Below are 19,480 nucleotides of genomic sequence, written 5' to 3'. Positions count from 1 at the left end.
CCAAGGGTGTTTATTATAGTGCTAAACATAAAGGGGAAAGTGTAATGAAATGGGGGGATGATGGAGGAAAGTCCAGGGTATTGTTCCAGTCTGTTTGTAGCAGAGGTGCAGTGTCCAAGGGGGACATAGGAAGGGGAGCAATGGCAGTTCAAGGTGGACAAGGTGACAGAGTGGGACACAAGGGGGACAATCAGGAGAGTCTAATTTCCTGTTGGTGGTCTTGGCAATGGTCTCTGGCTTCTGTCTGGTTCACAGGGAACATTTGCGGGGTGGTTCACCTTTTGCAGGGGGAGGGATGCTGGTGGCCTGTGAGTCCTGTGGTGGGGCCTCCTGCCCACTAGCAGAAGTGGAGGGCTGGTCGATGGACTGGCTAGTGATAGAGGCCTGCTGGTGTGCTGTTGCTTCCCTCATGATGTTAGCCATGTCTGCCAACACCTATGGAGATCAGGGTGGTGTTGATGGCCTGCAAGTCCTCCCTGATCTCCTAATACTGTCCCTCCTGCAGCCGCCTGTTCTCCTGCACGTTGTCAAGGATCTGGCCCATCGTGTCCTGGGAATGTTGGTAGGCTCCCAGGATCTCAGAGAGTGCCTCCTAGAGACTCGGTTCCCTGGTCCCGTCCTCCCCCTGGTGCACAGCAGTCCTCCCAGTGTCCCTGTTGGCCTGTGCCTCTGTCCCCTGAACCGTGTGCCCACTGCCACTGACCCCAGGTCCCTGATTGTTTTGGCTATGAGATGTGGCCTGGGGTACCTGTACAGGTGGGCACACTGCTGATTGACGTGTCCTGGAGACAGACGTGTGGGTATGCTGGGTGGGTGCTGTGGTGTTGGTTCCTGATGGGGGAGGCTCTGTGGTGGTCCGTGAGTGGCCTTGGGTAACCGACTGTCCAGTGGACCCTGATGGGCCAGGAACGTCCTCCAGATCCTGAAGTCCAGAGTTACTGTCATCACTGTGGGCCTCTTCTGTTGGGGGATTGGATAGTGGTGGCACCTCCTCTCCACTGACATTGGCTGGGGTACGTGTGGGGATGTAATTGATGTATTATACTTCAAGTGTATGACATTTGTACTTCCGTAGCTTGCCCTCTATGGTTGGAGTTGCCCTGACAGCTTTTGCTTGTGTATGGTGATGTACTGAGGTTATGTTAGTTTCCCTATGCTGTGCATGCTTTGGTGATGGGTGTCTGTGCAGGGCTGGGAAGGGTGTCCATGCACTGGTATGGCATGCAGGGCTTGGCATTGGGATTAGTGAGATGTGTGGGTGCAGTGCGTGGGATGGAGTGAAGTGATGGGAGTGAGGGTGAAAGTGTGAGATGGCATGCAGGTATTGGGGTGATAAGTGTTAAATATTGACTTACCAGTTTCCAGTCCTCCAGCGAGTCCCACAGAATGCAGTATTGCCAGTACCTGCTCCTCCCATGCTGTGAGTTTTGGGGGAGGGGATGTTGGACCACCACCAGTGCTCTGTACGGCGAGCTGTTGTCTTGCTGCAATGGAAGGTACCTTCCCCGTAGGTCGTTCCACCTCTTCCTGATATTGTTCCTTGTACTGGGGTGCTGCACCATGGCGTTGGCCCTGTCCACGAATCTCCGCCATAGCTCCATCTTCCTTGCAATGGAAATCTGCAGTACCTGTGCTCCAAAGAGCTGTGGCTCTATCCTGACAATTTCCTCCATCATGACCCTTAATTCCTCCTCAGTGAAACGGGGGTGCCTTTGTGGTGCCATGGGTGTTGTGTGTTGGTGAGGGTGTGTTGGGTAATGTGGTGGGGTGTGTGATGTGGAGTGCGTGAGGGGTGTAAGTGGTGTGTGTGTCTAGTTGTCTCTGGGCTCTTCTTCTCAGTCTCCTGGTGGCAATTGGTGTTCGGAAGGGGTTGTAGGTAATGTGGGTGTGTGTTTTATTGTGCTGTGGGTATGTGGGTGTGGTGTGTGTATGGGTGTCAGGGGTGTGTATTTGGTATTGGCCAATGTTGTGTTGTTTTGTATATGGGTGTCCATTCTGAGCACGGTGGTGTGTACCGCCAATGGTTTACCGCCTTTGAATATCCGCTGTGGTGATTCGTGGGTCGTAATGTGGTGGGAGCTGTTTTGTGGGCGTAACAGTATGGGTTCTGGGACCGCCACTTTAGCACTGACCATTGGTCTGGTGGATTTGTGTATGTGGCTGTATTCTGTCGGATTGGTGTGAGTGTGTCATTATATGGTGGACGGATATTTGCCACCGCTGCGGTAAGTTGGCGGCCGTCAGTGTGGCGGTAAGGGGGATTTACCGCTAATGTCATAACGAGGACCAATGTGTCTGACAGAAAAGTGCTGACAATTTAACAAACTATGGAATCCAGTTTTATTAAGCCTGACCAATGATTAAAGGGCTTTACCTGCCCACAGTCTCTGACAGCCTTTGGCCTTTGTTGGCCTTTGCTAATTAAACCATATCCAGGTGTCTGACACCAGTGTATCAGGGTGATTGAAGAGTGGCAATATTTTCAGTTTCATAAGCGAGTTATCAGGGTTGATAGGAGGGAAGGGTGGGTGTTAGTTCTTCCCTCTAAAATTGGGATAGGACATGGGTGTAAGTCCTGAAGGGTATGCCTGCCTAAATGTTCTCTATGCCTACTAAATTCACAATAAAACTACTAAAACTAAGATTCAGAAGGGAAACTTACACTGCCCCAGATGAGAACTCCGATATAAAAAATGATGATACTGAGGGTGGTGCATCTAAATTTGTAGTTACTGTGGAAGGAATGTAAATTCTATGTATGCTCTAAATAGGAGCAAAGTTAGGTCGGGTAACTAACTCCTTTGTGGTATGATTCATTTGATGCGAGCCAAAGAGCACCCAGCATTTGATGTTTATGTATCTTAAAATTAGAAAGATAATTATATAAATACACATATAGAGATAAAGGTGGATGAATAAGTACAACCTGACAAACAGTTGGTCTGTTATTGAAATGTCATTTTGAACACAAGGAAGCTCAGTAAGAAAAAAGGGCATTAACATGGGACCAAGGAGAATCTCAATACGTTTATGCTACCAACATATTAGTACAACTTTACCATAGTAGCTGAAAATAATAGAGAAGTTTCTAATATAAGTGTTAATGAAAATGAACAAAGATAGGATAACTTTGGAATGTAAATCGTTGATAATTGTATTGTGGAGTAGCAAATGAGGGTTGTGACGCCCACCACAAACACCATTTGGCTCATCAAAATACCATGGTCGAGAGTACAAAGCATTTACAAATTCCAAGAGAAGTAATGCCATACAGGCTCATCTATGTAAGTTATACAAAATCTAATTAATGACTACTACAAAGTAAGTCTTGGTGCTATAGTTAGATTATGATAACTGTCTAAAACCTGCTAAAATTGACATGACATGAACATCTTTCCCAGCACACTGTAGACCCTTGAATGCCTCCAGGGGTCAAAATATGTTAAATAGCACAATATCCATGTTTCTACCAGGTACATAATCAATAGAGATCATCAGCGCAAACAGTGATAGTGCACCATATTATATACAAAATGTGATGTCCCCTCTACCGGCGTAAACTCACGGCTACATAGGGAACAACTCAGCACTGAAAGGCTAACGAGCAAATTGAAACCGACAGTCTGTCTTTAAAGCAGATGGACTGCCAGCACTTTTGACGAGGAGGCACAGATCTACATGCAGGTGGATTCATTGTGCCTGCACCCACCTGCGGGGGATGCCAAAGTGGCTCCATTGGCTCCCATAACACTCTCCCAATGGCCATGCTTCAAGGGTGCGTAGCATTGCATCACTTTGCATGTGGCTCACAATGAATGCACCTCCCAACGGCCTGTTTGCCCTGTGCCCACAAATGGCTCCACTCAGGCACAGGGGCAAATTAGTTTTTTCATTTACATAGGCCATGCACCTATACCTATGATGGGAGTGTCCTAGTGGGATATCACCGGTACAAAATATGCGCCAGCACAATCCCATAATACAGAAGGGGCTGCACAAGCATATCTTGCTCAATCCTAAATTCCAAAATGCCCCATGGCACAACTGAATGGCCCTAAACACATATTCTATCTGTAGAAAACTTTCTGCAGTAAGAATAGAACTTAAATGCACCTTTTAAAAAGAGTTTAACAGCGAGGTATGCAATCACTGAGTAGGATTTTTTTAATTGGAAGATGAGAGATTCAGTGGTTGAATAACATATCTAGAAGGATTACACTCTTCATGTTCAAAGTAAATGATGACTTAAGGCCCATTGTATCCTGTAAGAAGATGGCATATAGTAATTGTTGCGTAACAGGCATGCTTTAAATGCCCACAAAGACTCAATTAAACATTCTTGCCTGTCTCTTGAAAACAAACGAATCTTAAACAGAAATAGGAGAATTCTCTTTTAAGAGGAGATGCTTGCCAGTGGTAACAACCTCTAACACTTTCTAAAAAGGCTTAAAGTGCTCAATAAAATATGAGGTATAATGAGGGAAAGCAAAACTGCAGATAACTGAAGTGAAAATAGGAGCTACTTTATCAGCAGGAATTAATAGCTCTCACTTGTAACAGTGAGTGCAGACCTAGTGGCTTTGTGGGGTATCTGGGATTTGTGATCTAGTCATTCTTGTATGGGCTCTATATTGAAATGTACTTTTGGCTTTTGTGAATATGCTGTAGGTTTTAAACTGTTAGTAAGGCGTGTGCTTTCGGATGGTGGTTGGAGCTTCCTTTGCTGCATTATACTAGAGATGTTTTTCTACTGGTTTGAAGCCTTCTTCTCCTCTATTACTACACTTTGACAAACACTGGACACATACATGACCTCACCAGTTGAAAGCTTCAACATCAATAACTATATTGGAACATTAAAGGAACTTTGTGTGTTACTACTATTAGATTGAAATAGAACTTATACAAACTCGTGGGCTTTCACTTCACTTATGAAAGGAATCGTTTATTCTGTCCCTTGAATGGATCGAGTGCTGGTGACTTTATGCAGAAAGATCTATTTGCTCAAGAGAAAAGCAAAACTTACTTTGATAAGTGCAAAGAAACAAAAAATATTGATGTAAAAATGAGTGGTGAAATAGGAGTGAAAGTTCTGAAAAGCCATGATGGAGATTCAAAATATTTTCCTTCATTCAACATGGTTTAATTGTTCTGTGAAATTAGAACATGGATATTTGGAACCTGAATCATATAGTTCTAGTTAGAAATAAATATTTTTCTCATGTGTTCACCCTCTTTCTGTAGCGCTGTAAGTACTGGGCTCCCCGCTGACTACCTTTAGCAGAATCTCCCTTTAGCTGGCAAGACATGCTGCTCTTTGAGCACTTTGGCTGCAAAAGAGATCTTAGGAGCATAGACAGGCCACTGCGCTTCCTAATAAAACCTACCATACGGAAGCTGGCACACCAGTGTTGTCTCTGCAGTCCTTTTCCTGGGATCAGTCCTGGAGGCGAAGCAGCATCTCGATCTTCCTGCTGGATCCACCTTCCCAGAATGCTTCAGTGGAATACCTGGGATGGTATATTCTTTCAAACAAAGGTGGCCACCATTAAACAGCAAACTGTGGAGATTCTCCCAATCCCAGATGGAGGTTCTCTATCCCGATGTAATTTCTTATGTTGTCCCTATAAAAAGGGGAAAACTGGTCTACTTCTTGTGCCACAACACTTTGAGCTGCTTCTTCATCATGTTCCCTGCTCCTGACCTACTTTTGGAGTTACTGAAGCTTGTTAGTCCTGTCTGCTGACTCCTGTTCCATTATCCTGGTTTCCAAATCTCCTCAGCAAATTCTTCAGTGTCTCTCGATTCCAGCTGGTTTACCTCCTCCTCCTCCTTCATACCACCACAAGCAAAGGACTGCTACTTATCCTGGAGTCTCATTGACATTGTGGATGTTTTTTTAACTTAGGGCTTTTTCTTCTCTTTCAGGGCTCCTTTTGGAAGGCACCTTCTACTTAGATACTACTTAGTGTCAGCGGAAATGTGGCTACTGGAAGAGGTTGCCCTTATCTCTGGCAGTCTAAGACTGCGAAGACCTCGATGTCCAGACCCAGTAACAGCCTGGCCCATTTTTAGTGGGGCATCAGTCCTGTGACAATTTCGCCTACCCATTCTTTTGGGGTTTATTCTTGTTTGGATAGTCTGGGTGTATTTTTGTGAATGTGGCATTCATCCTATACTGTAAGTAAGGCTATTGCTTTCCTGGATGGTGGTTTGAGCTTGCTTTACTGTAGTAAACTGAAGTATATCTTTTACTCCTGTGGAGCAGCTTCTTCTCAATTACTACACTTCGGCAAGGCTTTTTCTTTTACCAAATGGCCTCTGTGCAAGTACATTCATCAATCACCATCTTTGAATAATTTTACTTAAAGTTTTTAAAAAAACATTCAAAGATGGCCACTGTGCATTCATGCATGTTCGTGCTTAAGGGGAATAAAATCTTTGATCCAATACAAGTGACCTGTAGGTCTGCTCAGTTTATATTTTGCTAATAGTTCAGGGAGCCTACTAGTCACAATGAAATATGCAGTTCTGGAGCAAGAGATCATCTCTCAGTCTTCCAGGCACCTCCTGTGTTACCTGTCTGAGAAAGCGCTATTTGCCACATGCTGGTCAACCTTGCTTCTCGTAGTCGCGTAGCAAAGTACTTCAGCAGTAGAGTAAAGTCATGGATGCTTACCTGCCTCTCTGGTCACATTAAAGTTGCAGAAGGCCAAGCTACGGATCAACTGTCATCTTCTTCTTAGCAATTGCAGACTCCAGGTCATAAGGGAAGCAGCAGCTGCAATGTCGGGTTACACTGTTTGATAGTGGCAACACACTTGTCTGCTTTTTATGAGTGTTCCTCACAATGGAAATAGAGCTGGGCTTCCCGTCCTGGACTGTGTGTGCTCCCGAAGGACCAGGCACTTTCCTTCTCTCGCTAAGCAGGCAGGCTTCCAGGCACCAAGCACTCCCACAGCTTCTCCAGCACGTTATGTGGACTTCAGGTGATGTCCTTGCGCCTATGGTAGGCTGACTGTCAGAAGACACCAGTCTTGGTTGCACAACAGCTCTTTGAATACTCTGCAGGGCAATCCCTTCTTTGGCTTCAGTGGGAGTTTCCAAAATAAGGGCACAATTAAGCTTGAGATCTCTACATCGGCTTGCATCTGCCTTCAAGAAGCGGTAATCAGCTTCAGTCAGATGAAAGGGAAGACTCTCCCCAGAAACGTTCTCACACTTTAACAAAATAATCTTCTGGCTTGCCTCCTCTCCCATATTATCCACTAAATGGCAGTGAACCTGAGGAATTAGAAACTCCTTGATAAAAGGATCACAATGAATGTTTAAACAAAGTTCCCTCTCGATCCTTCCACATTTGCTTGTCTGAGTCCCACCCTCCAGTCACACGAATTTAGGCAATACACTTTACTGCATCTGCACTGCATCCTGTGCCATGCTGAAACCAGGGGTCATCCAAAATGTATCCCACTGGTCACACAAATCATACTCACACTAAACAAAGAGTATCACAATGACACATATGCCACACATCCACTATTCACACATGCACTCGACAAACACACGACATTTCAGCCTATCAGGAATCAGGTTAGTCAAAAGGCACACAGGTTTTGGAAGCATAGAAAATTGGGGCTGTAAAAGCTTAAATGGGTGTGAACTCTAGACTGCCAATGTCCTGGGAATGCACACTTCCTCACTTCCCTGGGTAAAGTAATTTCCAGGAGTAGAACCTTAGCTTAGTGCCTGGGAAAGAATTTCGAAATTGCATTGACTTTTCAGATCCTCACTAAAGTTCTCGCCTGTTTTGTATCCTACACTGTTTGTTTTTTTCTCCCTTTTGTTTCTCTTGGTGCTTTGTTAGTCTCCTCTTAGGTGTTTGTTTGTTGAATCTCTTTTCTTGTAGAGTCTTACCTGTGTGTGTCCAGCAGTTTCCTGGAGCATCCACTGGATTCCTAGTTGACCTCTGTCTCATCACTGCATCATGCACTTCTGGAATCAGTAAGCCTTATTCAGTTGATATCTGTATGATTCATCTAGTTGGTGTTTGCCCAGACCTTCTGCCCTGTGTTTTACAGCTTGTTAGATTGATCCATGATTGATTCATAGCACCAAGGCAGAGTGATGCCATCCCTTGAAATGGAATAAGTCTAAGACACCCAGCGCCAGTCCTGGATTTCTCCCTTACTCCCTTTCTCTGTTTTTCCCCCAGGTTCTGTGTCTAGTAGTACTTATTGCTCCGTTCACCAATAAAGTGATGAAAGGACTGCAGAGTCTCTCAGCGAACATCCCAGAGAAGCTTTCCATGATTGAGTTAGGAGGCTGCACTCATTTAAGTCAAATAAAAAGGCTCTGCCCAAAACTATAAATCCTGAAAAGTCGGTAAGTTGCTACTATTACTGATTGTGATCAAACCAAGACATGAATTGTAGTCTAATGCTGCTACAAAGAGTATGCTTGGTACAACACTGGCTTTACCAAGGACAAACCAAGGCCTCCGCTTACACGCTATATTAACAGGCTGCTTGGCCAAACAAAAAGTAAGGATACCAGATTCACATACAGTTGGGCACACACCTGCATACCATACAGGGAGTATTCCTGTCCCAACAATGCTTGAAGTCGTAATCAGGAATCCGTGGACAGACCCCAGCACGCTAGTGATGTGTGTATATATAGTATTCATCTGGCTAGATGTATTAGAAGTATGAATGGATAAACAAACTTATGATGGCAAAGAAGTTAGCTAAGTCATCCTTGTCACGACAGAATGTGCATCAAATGGGATAGATTTCTGTTGCTAAGTTAAAAACACATTTATGCACATTTAAAGGTGGGCTGATGCAAATAAATGTGAGCTAATTAGACATTATTGACATTTTTCAGGGTCCATTTCAAATATGACATTTTATTTTACAGACTAGATTTGGAAACAATGATTTATGTATTTAACTTAGTTGCTCCTATAAAATGAATTTCTCAGTCACTCATGCTTCTCAACATACTTACATCTGCTGGCTTCCCGACTTCTGCACCGCCTTGAGTTGTATTTTCTAATATTCTGAGCAAATACGTCTCTGCTTCTTCTGGAGTTTCATCACTAATTATATTCAGAATAATGGGTGCCTGCATCTCTCCTTGAGCAAAATGTAGGACCCCAGATGCAGGCCAGAGATCTGTCGTGACAGGCAAGGGATCCGAACTGTTGCGAGTTATGATCCAGTTTACAGAGACATTTCCATGTGTTCCACCATTTCGTACAATTGTGATTCCTTCAAATCTACAGTTGGGAATAAAAGCAATTAACACAATATTATTATATGTTCGATCAACAGCCTCATTTAGTCAGACCTCTTAAAACATAGTGTAGTACCAGATTCCCTTTGAACACTACCAACAGACGACAAGTACAAGAAAGAAAGTAGGAACCTCCAGAACAACATCTCTGTACTCATCTTTCTTCAGGAACATTACATCACAGCACAATCCACCTACCTCTCATAACTCAGCACCCATCACATAGATCCATTCTCTAGTTGTATCTTTGCCTTCAGCCCAATACAGCACTTTGTTGTGTTAGGCTAGGTATGTGCTGTCTAAGCACCTACATACTACATTACCTCCACAGCTAAGATCAAACTCTTGCCTTTTACATCAGCCCACCACCTTACCTATCTTTGCTAAATTAAACATTAGTGTACAATGTCATTTTGGTGCATTAAAATTGATATGTCTTAACCTGCATTACAAGGAGTGTTGGAACTACAATGCCTCATGCATGATTTACGGCGGTGTACCTCTTAGTGCCCAAATGCACGTGAATCTGATATGCTGTGTTTTTTTTGGCCTATTCAACACGCCAATATAGAGTGTGCCCTGAGACTGAAACCAGCACTAGGTAAAGCCAAGGTCCAGAACTTGTTTTGTGACCCAGGTGTACCCTCTGTAGTGACAAAGGGTTACTGTTTATGTCATAGTTTGATGACATACAGTGATGGTGGCAGCATATGAATTTTTGAGGATCTATAGTTATGGGCAGAGCCCTTTTTTCTTACACAGCTGAACGCAGTCTACTAGCTCCCTCAAGTAATGTTCCTTTGGAATGTGACAATCCAACCTGACACTGCATTTGCATGTATAGTTAGTGGATGTGTGTCACGTGTCATAGTGAGACTCCACGTGTAGTGTCAGTATGATTGCTGTGACTAGTCAGATCCATTTTGGATGGCCATGGTTTTCCACATGGTACATAATGGAGTGTGGGTGCGGCTTACTCAGGCAGGGGAAGAGTATTGCCTACATTTCTACAACTGGAAGGGGAGAATTAGAGACTGAAGTGAGAAAGGATAGAGACAGAGCCTTTTACAAATTCAGGAGATCCTTTCAGCAAAGGGTTGCTGACTCATTGTTCATAAGTACTGAAAATTTGGTGGGTACGTCAGAAGATCATGTGGTTACAGGTGATGACACTTCTAGGCAGTTTCTAGGCTTGCCATTTCAGGACGGCTCATGACAGCCACATGCAGAGGTCCCACATTTAATTGTGCCCTTGTTCTGGATACATCTCTTTGGAGCCATTATCATCCCTACCTACTATGAGAGTCATACCTTTGTATCTAAACCAAGGGTGGTTCCTGCCTTTGAGCATTGGGGCGTTGCCCCATTCATATTTTGCCCCCAACCTCCCGTTTATGTGCATATAAAAAATTTAATTAAACATTTAATAATCATTTAAATTTGCCTGTCACTGCAGCCGTCAGCACAGTTGTGATTGGAGGGTGGGGTTTCACCTTTGACAGCACACAACAGTACAAGTGGAGTGAGCGGGTGCAGAGCACCTAGGCCCAAAGTGCGCATGTCGGGTTGGACTCAGTCTTTATTGGGCCAGCCCGACATGATCAAAGCTGCAACCCCCAGCCTCCTAATGAGTGGTGAGTTTGCCCGCTCAAGCCAATCCTAGCACTGCTCTCAGGAGCAACGTCTGGATTGGCTTCCAGAATGATAGCCAATCCAGATGCTGCTCCTGAGAAAAGTGCCAGGTGCCAGAACGGGTTGCTAGGTCTCTAGTCAGAATGCAGATATCATGGCAGCGCATGATTGACTATTTCTGCCATTGTTGCTGGCCAGGCTGCTCAGTCAGAGTCTCTTCTTCCTCTTCGTGCACCACCAAATGTTGCTTGCACAAGGATGCGAGGGAGAGACCGTACCATATATGGAGTCCATCTCCACTAGTCTGAGTGATTCAGGTGAGCTGGGTGTGAGTGCCTGATACACAAATGTTCGGCTGTCCAGGGGGCAGCTCTGTTTAAAAAAAAAAAAAAGTGTTAGTTTAAGTTAGCATTACTGTTTTTGGTCCTTGCTGCAAGGTCATATCGTGTTTACTGCATCGTGTTAAATAACCTTTGCTTTGTGCAGTAAAATACACTACCAGTGTGTATCCACAACACTTGCACGGAAGACCCCATGTGACATGGTGCCTTTATACCACTGCTGCTGTTTCCTGCGCTTCACAAATGTCAACATGTTGCTGTGGACTACTGAATTGCACAAAATCCCACTTGCTTTTGGCCTGTTGTTTTAAGTAAGGAATATGTTGAAAGGAGGCATTTAATGCCCAGTAAAGCTATGAACTTTATAAAATGGGATCCAAGCGTGCACTGGAAAATAGGTGTTTACATTCGGAATTTATGTGTTTGTCTTCATAAATATTTACTTAAAAAAGATAAAACTTTAAAGTGTTAGAGCTGCAGTTTCACATACTGTACACAACACCGGAATCATAAAGAGGGCAGAAAAAGGAAAGGTAATAAGCACACTGCCCATTAATGCTTGGCTCCTTCCTTGTCACATAAAAAGCTTGATAGCATTGAAACCATTCATTTTAATGACAGAATAACAACATTCACAGTCCCCGGGTCAATGCTTTCATGGGCATTTACCCAATTCTTCAACACACATGGTTAAATGACATCAGTCACGAGCATGACAATGTATTTGTGAATCTACTAAATGAGATCCACCAGCGTTTGTTTCGATACCACTGCTTCGCTGCCTGTAAATAAATGTCTTTCCTCACATTGTAGTCACAAAAGGTAATGCAGACTTTATAAATTCTGTGTATTGGCATATCAGATATAGCTTGCTTAGCTGCTTTATTGAGAATCGAGTCATTGTGCCAATTCACAAACACAACTTTATGTATTTACGCCACAGGAAAAAAATCTTGCTCTTCCTTCTATTAATTTTCAGCAATGTACCATTCGCCTGTCATTTCCCCTCTGTTCCCACACCTTAGAATATGTTTCTGTGCTCTTCTGTCCTGTCTTAAATCGTGATTCTATAATGTGTAACATGTTATGTTGAAAATACACTGATCCATTTCACGTATATATAATATACGAAGATGCTTGTTTCCTCTTCGCCATATACGAGCCTGAAGAAAGGGTATTGTGCAAGTACATAAGGCTGCAGAGTTATGTTCTCAAAAAGCAGCCTCAAGCAGTTCTGACACTGGCATAGTGTTCGAGATGCACCCCTTTTCTCTGCATCTTTAATGTGTACTGTAATGTAACATATATGCATTCTGGACCAGTGCACCAGGTACGTGTCAGACCGAGATTGAGGGCGGACTCAGCACGCTATATAGCGCAGCAGTCTCGTCTCTCCCTTCCCCAGCCTCTTCAGTGCCAAATGTTGTTTGCACAAGCAGGCCCCGGGGGGGGACCGCCGAAGAATGAGGTCTCCCCCCCGGGAGGTTTGGGGAAGTGGCATAGTCCACGGGCGCCGTTGGGAGCTTTTTGGGCTATGTGGCGGCAGGTATTTAATCCTGCCATTTTATGTGTCGGCACCATTTTGTTTGGAGTGACACGGTGGCCGGTTTGTAGGGGATTTTTGTCAGGTAGTCGGATAGTGTGAGGTAGTTTAGCGTTTACTTACAAAAAAAACAAAAAACAATAATAACTAAAGTAGATAGAGGAACAGGAGGAAAGCGTTGAAGGTTACCGGAGTCCATTAGTCCCCCCTGGTCTGCCCTCTGAAGTCACGGGTACTTACCTGCTGGCAGACTGGAACCGGGGCACCCCTTTCTCCATTGAAGTCTATGCGTTTTGGCCACCACTTTGACCTCTGCACCTGACCGGCCCTGAGCTGCTGGTGTGGTAACTTTGGGGTTGCCCTGAATCCCCAACGGTGGTCTACTTTGGACCCAACTTTGAACCCTGTAGGTGGTTTACTTACCTGCAAAACTAACAAATACTTACCTCCCCCAGGAACTGTTGAAATTTGCACTGTGTCTAGTTTTAAAATAGCTTATTGCCATTTTTGCCAACACTGTACATGCTATTTTGCTGATTCAAAGTTCCTATGATACCTGAGTGAAGTACCTTTCATTTAAAGTATTGATTGTAAATCTTGAACCTGTGGTTCTTAAAATAAACTAAGAAAATATATTTTTCTATATAAAAACCTATTGGCCTGGAATTGTCTTTGAGTGTGTGTTCCTCATTTATTGCCTGTGTGTGTACAACAAATGCTTAACACTACCCTCTAATAAGCCTACTGCTCGACCACACTACCACAAAATAGAGCATTAGAATTATCTCTTTTTGCCACTATCTGACCTCTAAGGGGAACCCTTGGACTCTGTGCATGCTATTTCTTACTTTGAAATAGTACATACATAGCCAACTTCCTACACCATTGAACCGTTCCAGAAACATGCCACACATCCTCAAGTCCTCTTTGACCCCTGCACGCAGCCGCACATGATGGTGCGGTAGCTGCTTGCCCGCCAGGGCCATGCCCAGTCTTCGACAAAAGGTCTGTCCGGCCCGCATGACCCAACACGCAAAATTGAGATGTCCCAGTAACACCTGAATGTCCCTCACTGTCACTTTACGTCTCCTCAAGATCTCCGCCAGCGTCCTCACCATGACCGCCTTCTTCTCAAGGGGCAACCTCGCCACCATTGTGTGAGTATCCAACTCAATGCCCAGAAAAGTCAGTGCTGCACAGGGCCCAACCGTTTTCTTGGGGGCCAGCGGCACACCCAGGTCCCCCATAAGATCATGAAATCGCCGCAGAACGACCGCACATAGGTCTGACTCTTGCGGCCCCACAAAAAAGAAATCATCCAAGTAATGCGTCACAGCATTATGTCCTGTTGCTGTGGCAAAGACCCACTGTAGAAACGTCCTGAAACACTCAAACAAAGCAAATGAAATGGAACAGCCCATGGGGAGCGCCCTGTCCACATACCACTGGCCTCCAAACTGAATGCCCAACAATTCAAAATCGCGGGGTGCATAGGCAGCAGTCTAAAAGCCTACTTAATATCAGTCTTGGCCATCAAGGCCCCTTGTCCGAAAATCAACACCAAGTCAATGGCCACGTGAACTGATGCATAGGACACCTTGGTCAGGTCCACCGGAATGAAATTGTTAATCGAGGACCCCTCCGGCCAGGACAAATGGTGTATGAGTCCTTCTTAGGCACAACCCCGATGGGGGAAACCATGAGATTCTCCATCGGCCAGTCCCTGAACGGCCCTGTCATGCGACCCTCTTCTATTTCCTTTCAGAGCTTGTCCCGCACAATGTTCTCTTTCCCAGTCACTGACCTTAAATTCTCTGCCCACCGATGCACCCGTGGCCCCTCGTAGCCCAAGGAAAAACCCTCCGCGAAGCCGTGAAACAAAAGTGTAGCCGCGTGTCTGTCACCGTACACGCACAACCACCGGTCTAACCTGTCCAATCTAACCAGCGTACAAGCCTTTTCCCAAAGGCCCCTGTGCTCCCCGATAACGCCCGGACTGCTGATTCCCCATGTTGCTTTCCCCCGGCTGCTGACCCTACCCAGTGCCGGCAACCCCTTGCGTTGCTGGGGCATTACAATGCAAGATTGCGTGTCGTCCCGCGCAACAAGAACATTTGTGCCGAAATTTACAGTATTCACGGGTGCACAGACCCTTGTTGTAGTCCCAACATGTGCCTGTCTTGGCGGGACTGCTCCATGTTGTGGACCCTCCCTTTGTCGCATTGCCTGCCCCACCTTGAGTGGGGCGCTCTCGAAAGGGCCGGTAGGTAATAAGTAAGCCACTGGCCGTAAAAACCGCCTTACCAAATTTTGCGGGCCCGATAGAATGCTGCCAAAGATCCGTGTCAATCTCACCCCACTTAACCTCCTCATCGGCCACCATTCTTGCCCGAAATTCCTCGTCATACTGTACCCAGGCGTAACCACCATAATTAAGGTATGCCTTCCGAATGACGTCCATATACTTAAAGAGCGCCACAGCCCTTTCAGGAAAGCGCTCACAATATACACTGGCATATATTAAGAAGCAGCTGTCCAATTTTCGATAGTGACCGCACCTTAGGCCGCTTGGCAAGCTCGTTCTCCTCCTCCTTCGAGCCCTCTTTTGCCCTGATTTCCAGATTCAGCAATTTTAGCATCTCTACATATTCCCCCTTCCAAATCTTTTCTTTAGTGGTCAACATTAAGTGGGCCCCCAAAGGTTTCGCCGTCCCCATGTAAGGCAACTTTTTGGCCTTATCTGACCCGACATCGGACTTGCTCGTCCCCGATTCTGCTGCCTTCTCCTCCTTCGCGCCCCGCCGCTGAAGATGTCCCTTTGTCCTGCTGTGTCCCTTTGTCTACCTTGTCCCCCTCAGCCTGCTCCGGTCCGACCCCGACATCCGCGACGTACACCCCTTTATACAGCCGATCCTGAGCATCGCCTACCTCCGCTTCTACCGCCACCGAAACAGGCCCAGTGTGTAGCGCCTCTTACCTGCCTTCAACACTTGAGGCCGCTCTAGTGTCCTCCTCCGTAGTGGAACCTGCTGTCTGCGGTCCTGTTCCGGGGACTGAAACAACTAAACAACAGCGTTAGACTCCCCCCCCGGCGCTCCACCATGCACCCTTGTCATCCTCCTGCAGCTCCCCTTCCTCCAGACTGTCCTCATCATAATCCAGTTCCTCTATTACGTCAAAACCTTCCTCCCCCACAGACACGGCGTCCCCAAAAACCCTTGCCTGCACCTGAGCCGAGTCCACTGACCACTGCGCAGATCCTGTAAAGGCCTTACCAGGTTGTCGCTCCTGCAGAGAAACCGGGACGGGGGGCGCAGAACCCACTCCACCACCGCTCCCTGCGGAAACTCCCTTGGTCGCAATCCCGCCGTACGCGACTTCTCTAGGCATCCTCCGGCCCGCCGCACTGGGCCCCGCCATCACTTCTTCCTGGGGTCCTCGGGCCGCCCCTGACCCGCCCAGGTCCTGCCGCAGCCGCTCATCACCCTGCCACGAAAAGCCCAGAGTGCCGGTGAATCCTACTTGCCAGGAGCTCCCCGCCCCTTACCAAACCTCCCAGTCCCCTAATACCTCAACCTCCCCTTCCTCACCCTCCTCTACTGTGTCCTCCTCTAATCCCCCGACCTCCCCCAGTCACTAAAACTCCTGATATCCCGCCTGAGCATAGGTGCGGCGAGGAGGGAGTACTTGCAAGGTAATCCCATCCTCGTCTACCCCCCAGGCTCACCCTTCCTCACCATCATTTTGTAGGGCACCGAGGGGGACACAAGTAAGCACAGAGAATTGACCCTCAGCGGCACGGGGCGGCCGGGTGCAGAGTGCAAACAGGCGTCAGGTTTGCAATAGGTTTCAATGGGAGACCCAGGGGTCTCTTCAGCGAAGCAGGCAGGCAGGCAAGGTGGGGGGCTCTTCGGGGTAGCCACCACCTGGGCAAGGGAGAGGGCCACCTGGGGGTCGCTTCTGCCCTGGAGGTCGGATCCTTCAGGTCCTGGGGCTGCGGGTGCAGTGTCTTTACCAAGCGTCGGGTTCTTGGAAGCAGGCAGTCGCGGTCAGGGGGAGCCTCTGGATTCCCTCTGCAGGCGTCGCTGTGGGGGCTCAGGGGGGTCAACTCTGGCTACTCAAGGGCTCGCAGTCGCCAGGGAGTCCTCCCTGTAGTGTTGTTTCTCCGCAGGTCGAGCCGGGGGCGTCGGGTGCAGAGTGGAAAGTCTCACGCTTCCGGCGGGAAACGTGGAGTCCTTTTAAAGTTGTTTCTTTGTTGCAAGTTTTGGTTTCTTTGGAACAGGGCCGCTGTCCTCTGGAGTTCTTGGTCCTTTTAGATGCAGGGTAGTCCTCTGAGGCTTCAGAGGTCGCAGGACCGTGGGGAGCGCGTCGCTGTTGCAGTTTCTCTTGAAGTGGGGAGACAGGCCGGTAGGGTTGGGGCCAAAGCAGTTGGTGTCTCCGTCTTCTCTGCAGGGCTTCAGGTCAGCAGTCCTTCTTCGTCTTAGGTTGCACGAATCTGGTTTCCTAGGTTCTGGGGGCCCCTAAATACTCAATTTAGGGGTGTGTTTAGGTCTGGGGGGTTAGTAGCCAATGGCTACTAGCCCTGAGGGTGGCTACACCCTCTTTGTGCCTCCTCCCTGAGGGGAGGGGGGCACATCCCTAATCCTATTGGGGGAATCCTCCATCTGAAAGATGGAGGATTTCTAAAAGTCAGAGTCACCTCAGCTCAGGACACCTTAGGGGTTGTCCTGACTGGCCAGTGATTCCTCCTTGTTTTTCTCATTATCTCCTCCGGCCTTGCTGCCAAAAGTGGGGCCGTAGCCGGAGGGGGCGGGCATCTCCACTAGCTGGAATGCCCTGTGGTGCTGTAACAAAGGGGAGGCTCACCGCCAGGTGTTACAGTTCCTGCAGGGGGAGGTGAGAAGCACCTGCACCCAGTACAGGCTTTGTTACTAGCCACAGAGTGACAGAGGCACTCTCCCCATGTGGCCAGCAACATGTCTGGTGTGTGGCAGGATGGCAAAACTAGTAAGCCCACACTGGAAGTCGGGTATGTTTTCAGGGGGCATCTCTAAGATGCCCTCTGGGGTGTATTTCACAATAAAATGTACACTGGCATCAGTGTGCATTTATTGTGTTGAGAAGTTTTATACCAAACTTCCCAGTTTACCGTGTAGCCATTATGGTGCTGTGGAGTTCGTGTATGACAGACTCTGAGACCATATACTCTTATGGCTACCCTGCACTTACAATGTCTAAGGTTTTGCTTAGACACTGTAGGGGCATAGTGCTCATGCACCTATGCCCTCACCTATGGTATAGTGCACCCTGCCTTAGGGCTGTAAGGCCTGCTAGAGGGGTGACTTATCTATTCCATGGGCAGTGTGAGGTTGGCATGGCACCCTGAGGGGAGTGCCATGTCAACTTAGTCATTTTCTCCCCACCAGCACACACAAGCTGGCAAGCAGTGTGTCTGTGCTGAGTGAGGGGTCCCCAGGGTGGCATAAGACATGCTGCAGCCCTTGGAGACCTTCCCTGGCATCAGGGCCCTTGGTACCAGGGGTACCAGTTACAAGGGACTTACCTGGATGCCAGGGTGTGCCAATTGTGAAAACAAAGGTACAGTTTTAGGGAAAGAGCACTGGTGCTGGGGCCTGGTTAGCAGGCCTCAGCACACTTTCAAATCATAACTTGGCATCAGAAGAGGCAAAAAGTCAGGGGGTAACCATGCCAAGGAGGCCTTTCCTTACAAATGGTATTCCTTTGCAGACATGGCAGGTTGTGGACTGGGACGTTCACATTTTCTCAGATGCGGCCGGCGGGTCGGGTTTGGCATTTACTGGGAGGGTAAGTATTGTGCTGAGTCGTGGCCGGTGGCATGGACCCGGGGTGGGTGGAGTATTGCTTTTCTTGAATTGTTCCCCCTCATCGTTGCGGTCTGCATCTGGGGACATCTCTTGGAGCACCGGAGGGTCCTTTTCCGGGTGGACAATTTAGCAGTGGTGCATTTAGTTAATAGTCTGTGAGGGAACTGCAGGTGTTGCGGTTACTACGAGTCTTTGTGCTTCACTGTCTATGTCGTGATATTCATTTTACTGCTCGACACGTGCCGGGTGTGAGCAATGACATTGCGGATGCTTTGTCTCATTCACAGTGGGAGAGATTCCATGGGCTGGTTGCGGGCGAAGACTTGTGCAGGACGCCGATGCTGGAGGTTTTGTGGTCAGCAGGAGAGACAGAATGCTTCAACTGCTGTTGAACTCGTTGGCGCCATCCACTCAGCAGGCATATATGCGGGCGTGGAGGGAATTCACGCGATCAGGAGCCTGTCGTAGGGACGGCGAGCGTGATAGAGTGGATGATGTGGTACGTTTTATCATGGAGTTGGTGGAGAGACGACAGTCCAGAGTTACCATCTCTGGAAAATTGGCAGGCATTGCATTTATGGGCAAATTGTTATGGGGTTACCCCCCATCGGCGGTGAGTTGGGACAGCGTATTCTGGATGGTTGGGAAAGAGAGGACGGGAGACAAGGGTCGAGGAGACAACCGTTGACGCTGGTTTTGCTGAAAGAAGTGACGCAGGTCCTGGGGAGCATTTGCTATGATGGGTTGAATGCCTACTTTTTAGTACGTTGATGACCAGGATGTTTTTCGGAGCTTTCAGGGTGTCAGAGCTCCTGGGG

The 19,480-nt window shown here is 47.3% G+C and overlaps 1 protein-coding gene across 1 annotated transcript in view; it reads right to left on the bottom strand.

Annotated features, from left to right (window-relative positions):
• Positions 1-19,480, bottom strand: part of ADGRV1 (adhesion G protein-coupled receptor V1) — a 2,003,619-nt gene that overhangs the window by 1,766,099 nt on the left and 218,040 nt on the right. The window contains exon 8 of the mRNA XM_069225272.1: positions 9,013-9,283. Within this exon, the coding sequence (XP_069081373.1) occupies positions 9,013-9,283 (271 nt within the window). The remainder of the gene's footprint in view (positions 1-9,012; positions 9,284-19,480) is intronic.

This window comes from Pleurodeles waltl, chromosome 1_1 (assembly GCF_031143425.1).
Source record: "Pleurodeles waltl isolate 20211129_DDA chromosome 1_1, aPleWal1.hap1.20221129, whole genome shotgun sequence".
Lineage (NCBI taxonomy): Eukaryota > Metazoa > Chordata > Amphibia > Caudata > Salamandridae > Pleurodeles > Pleurodeles waltl.
This window is presented reverse-complemented; position numbering and strand designations above follow the sequence as displayed.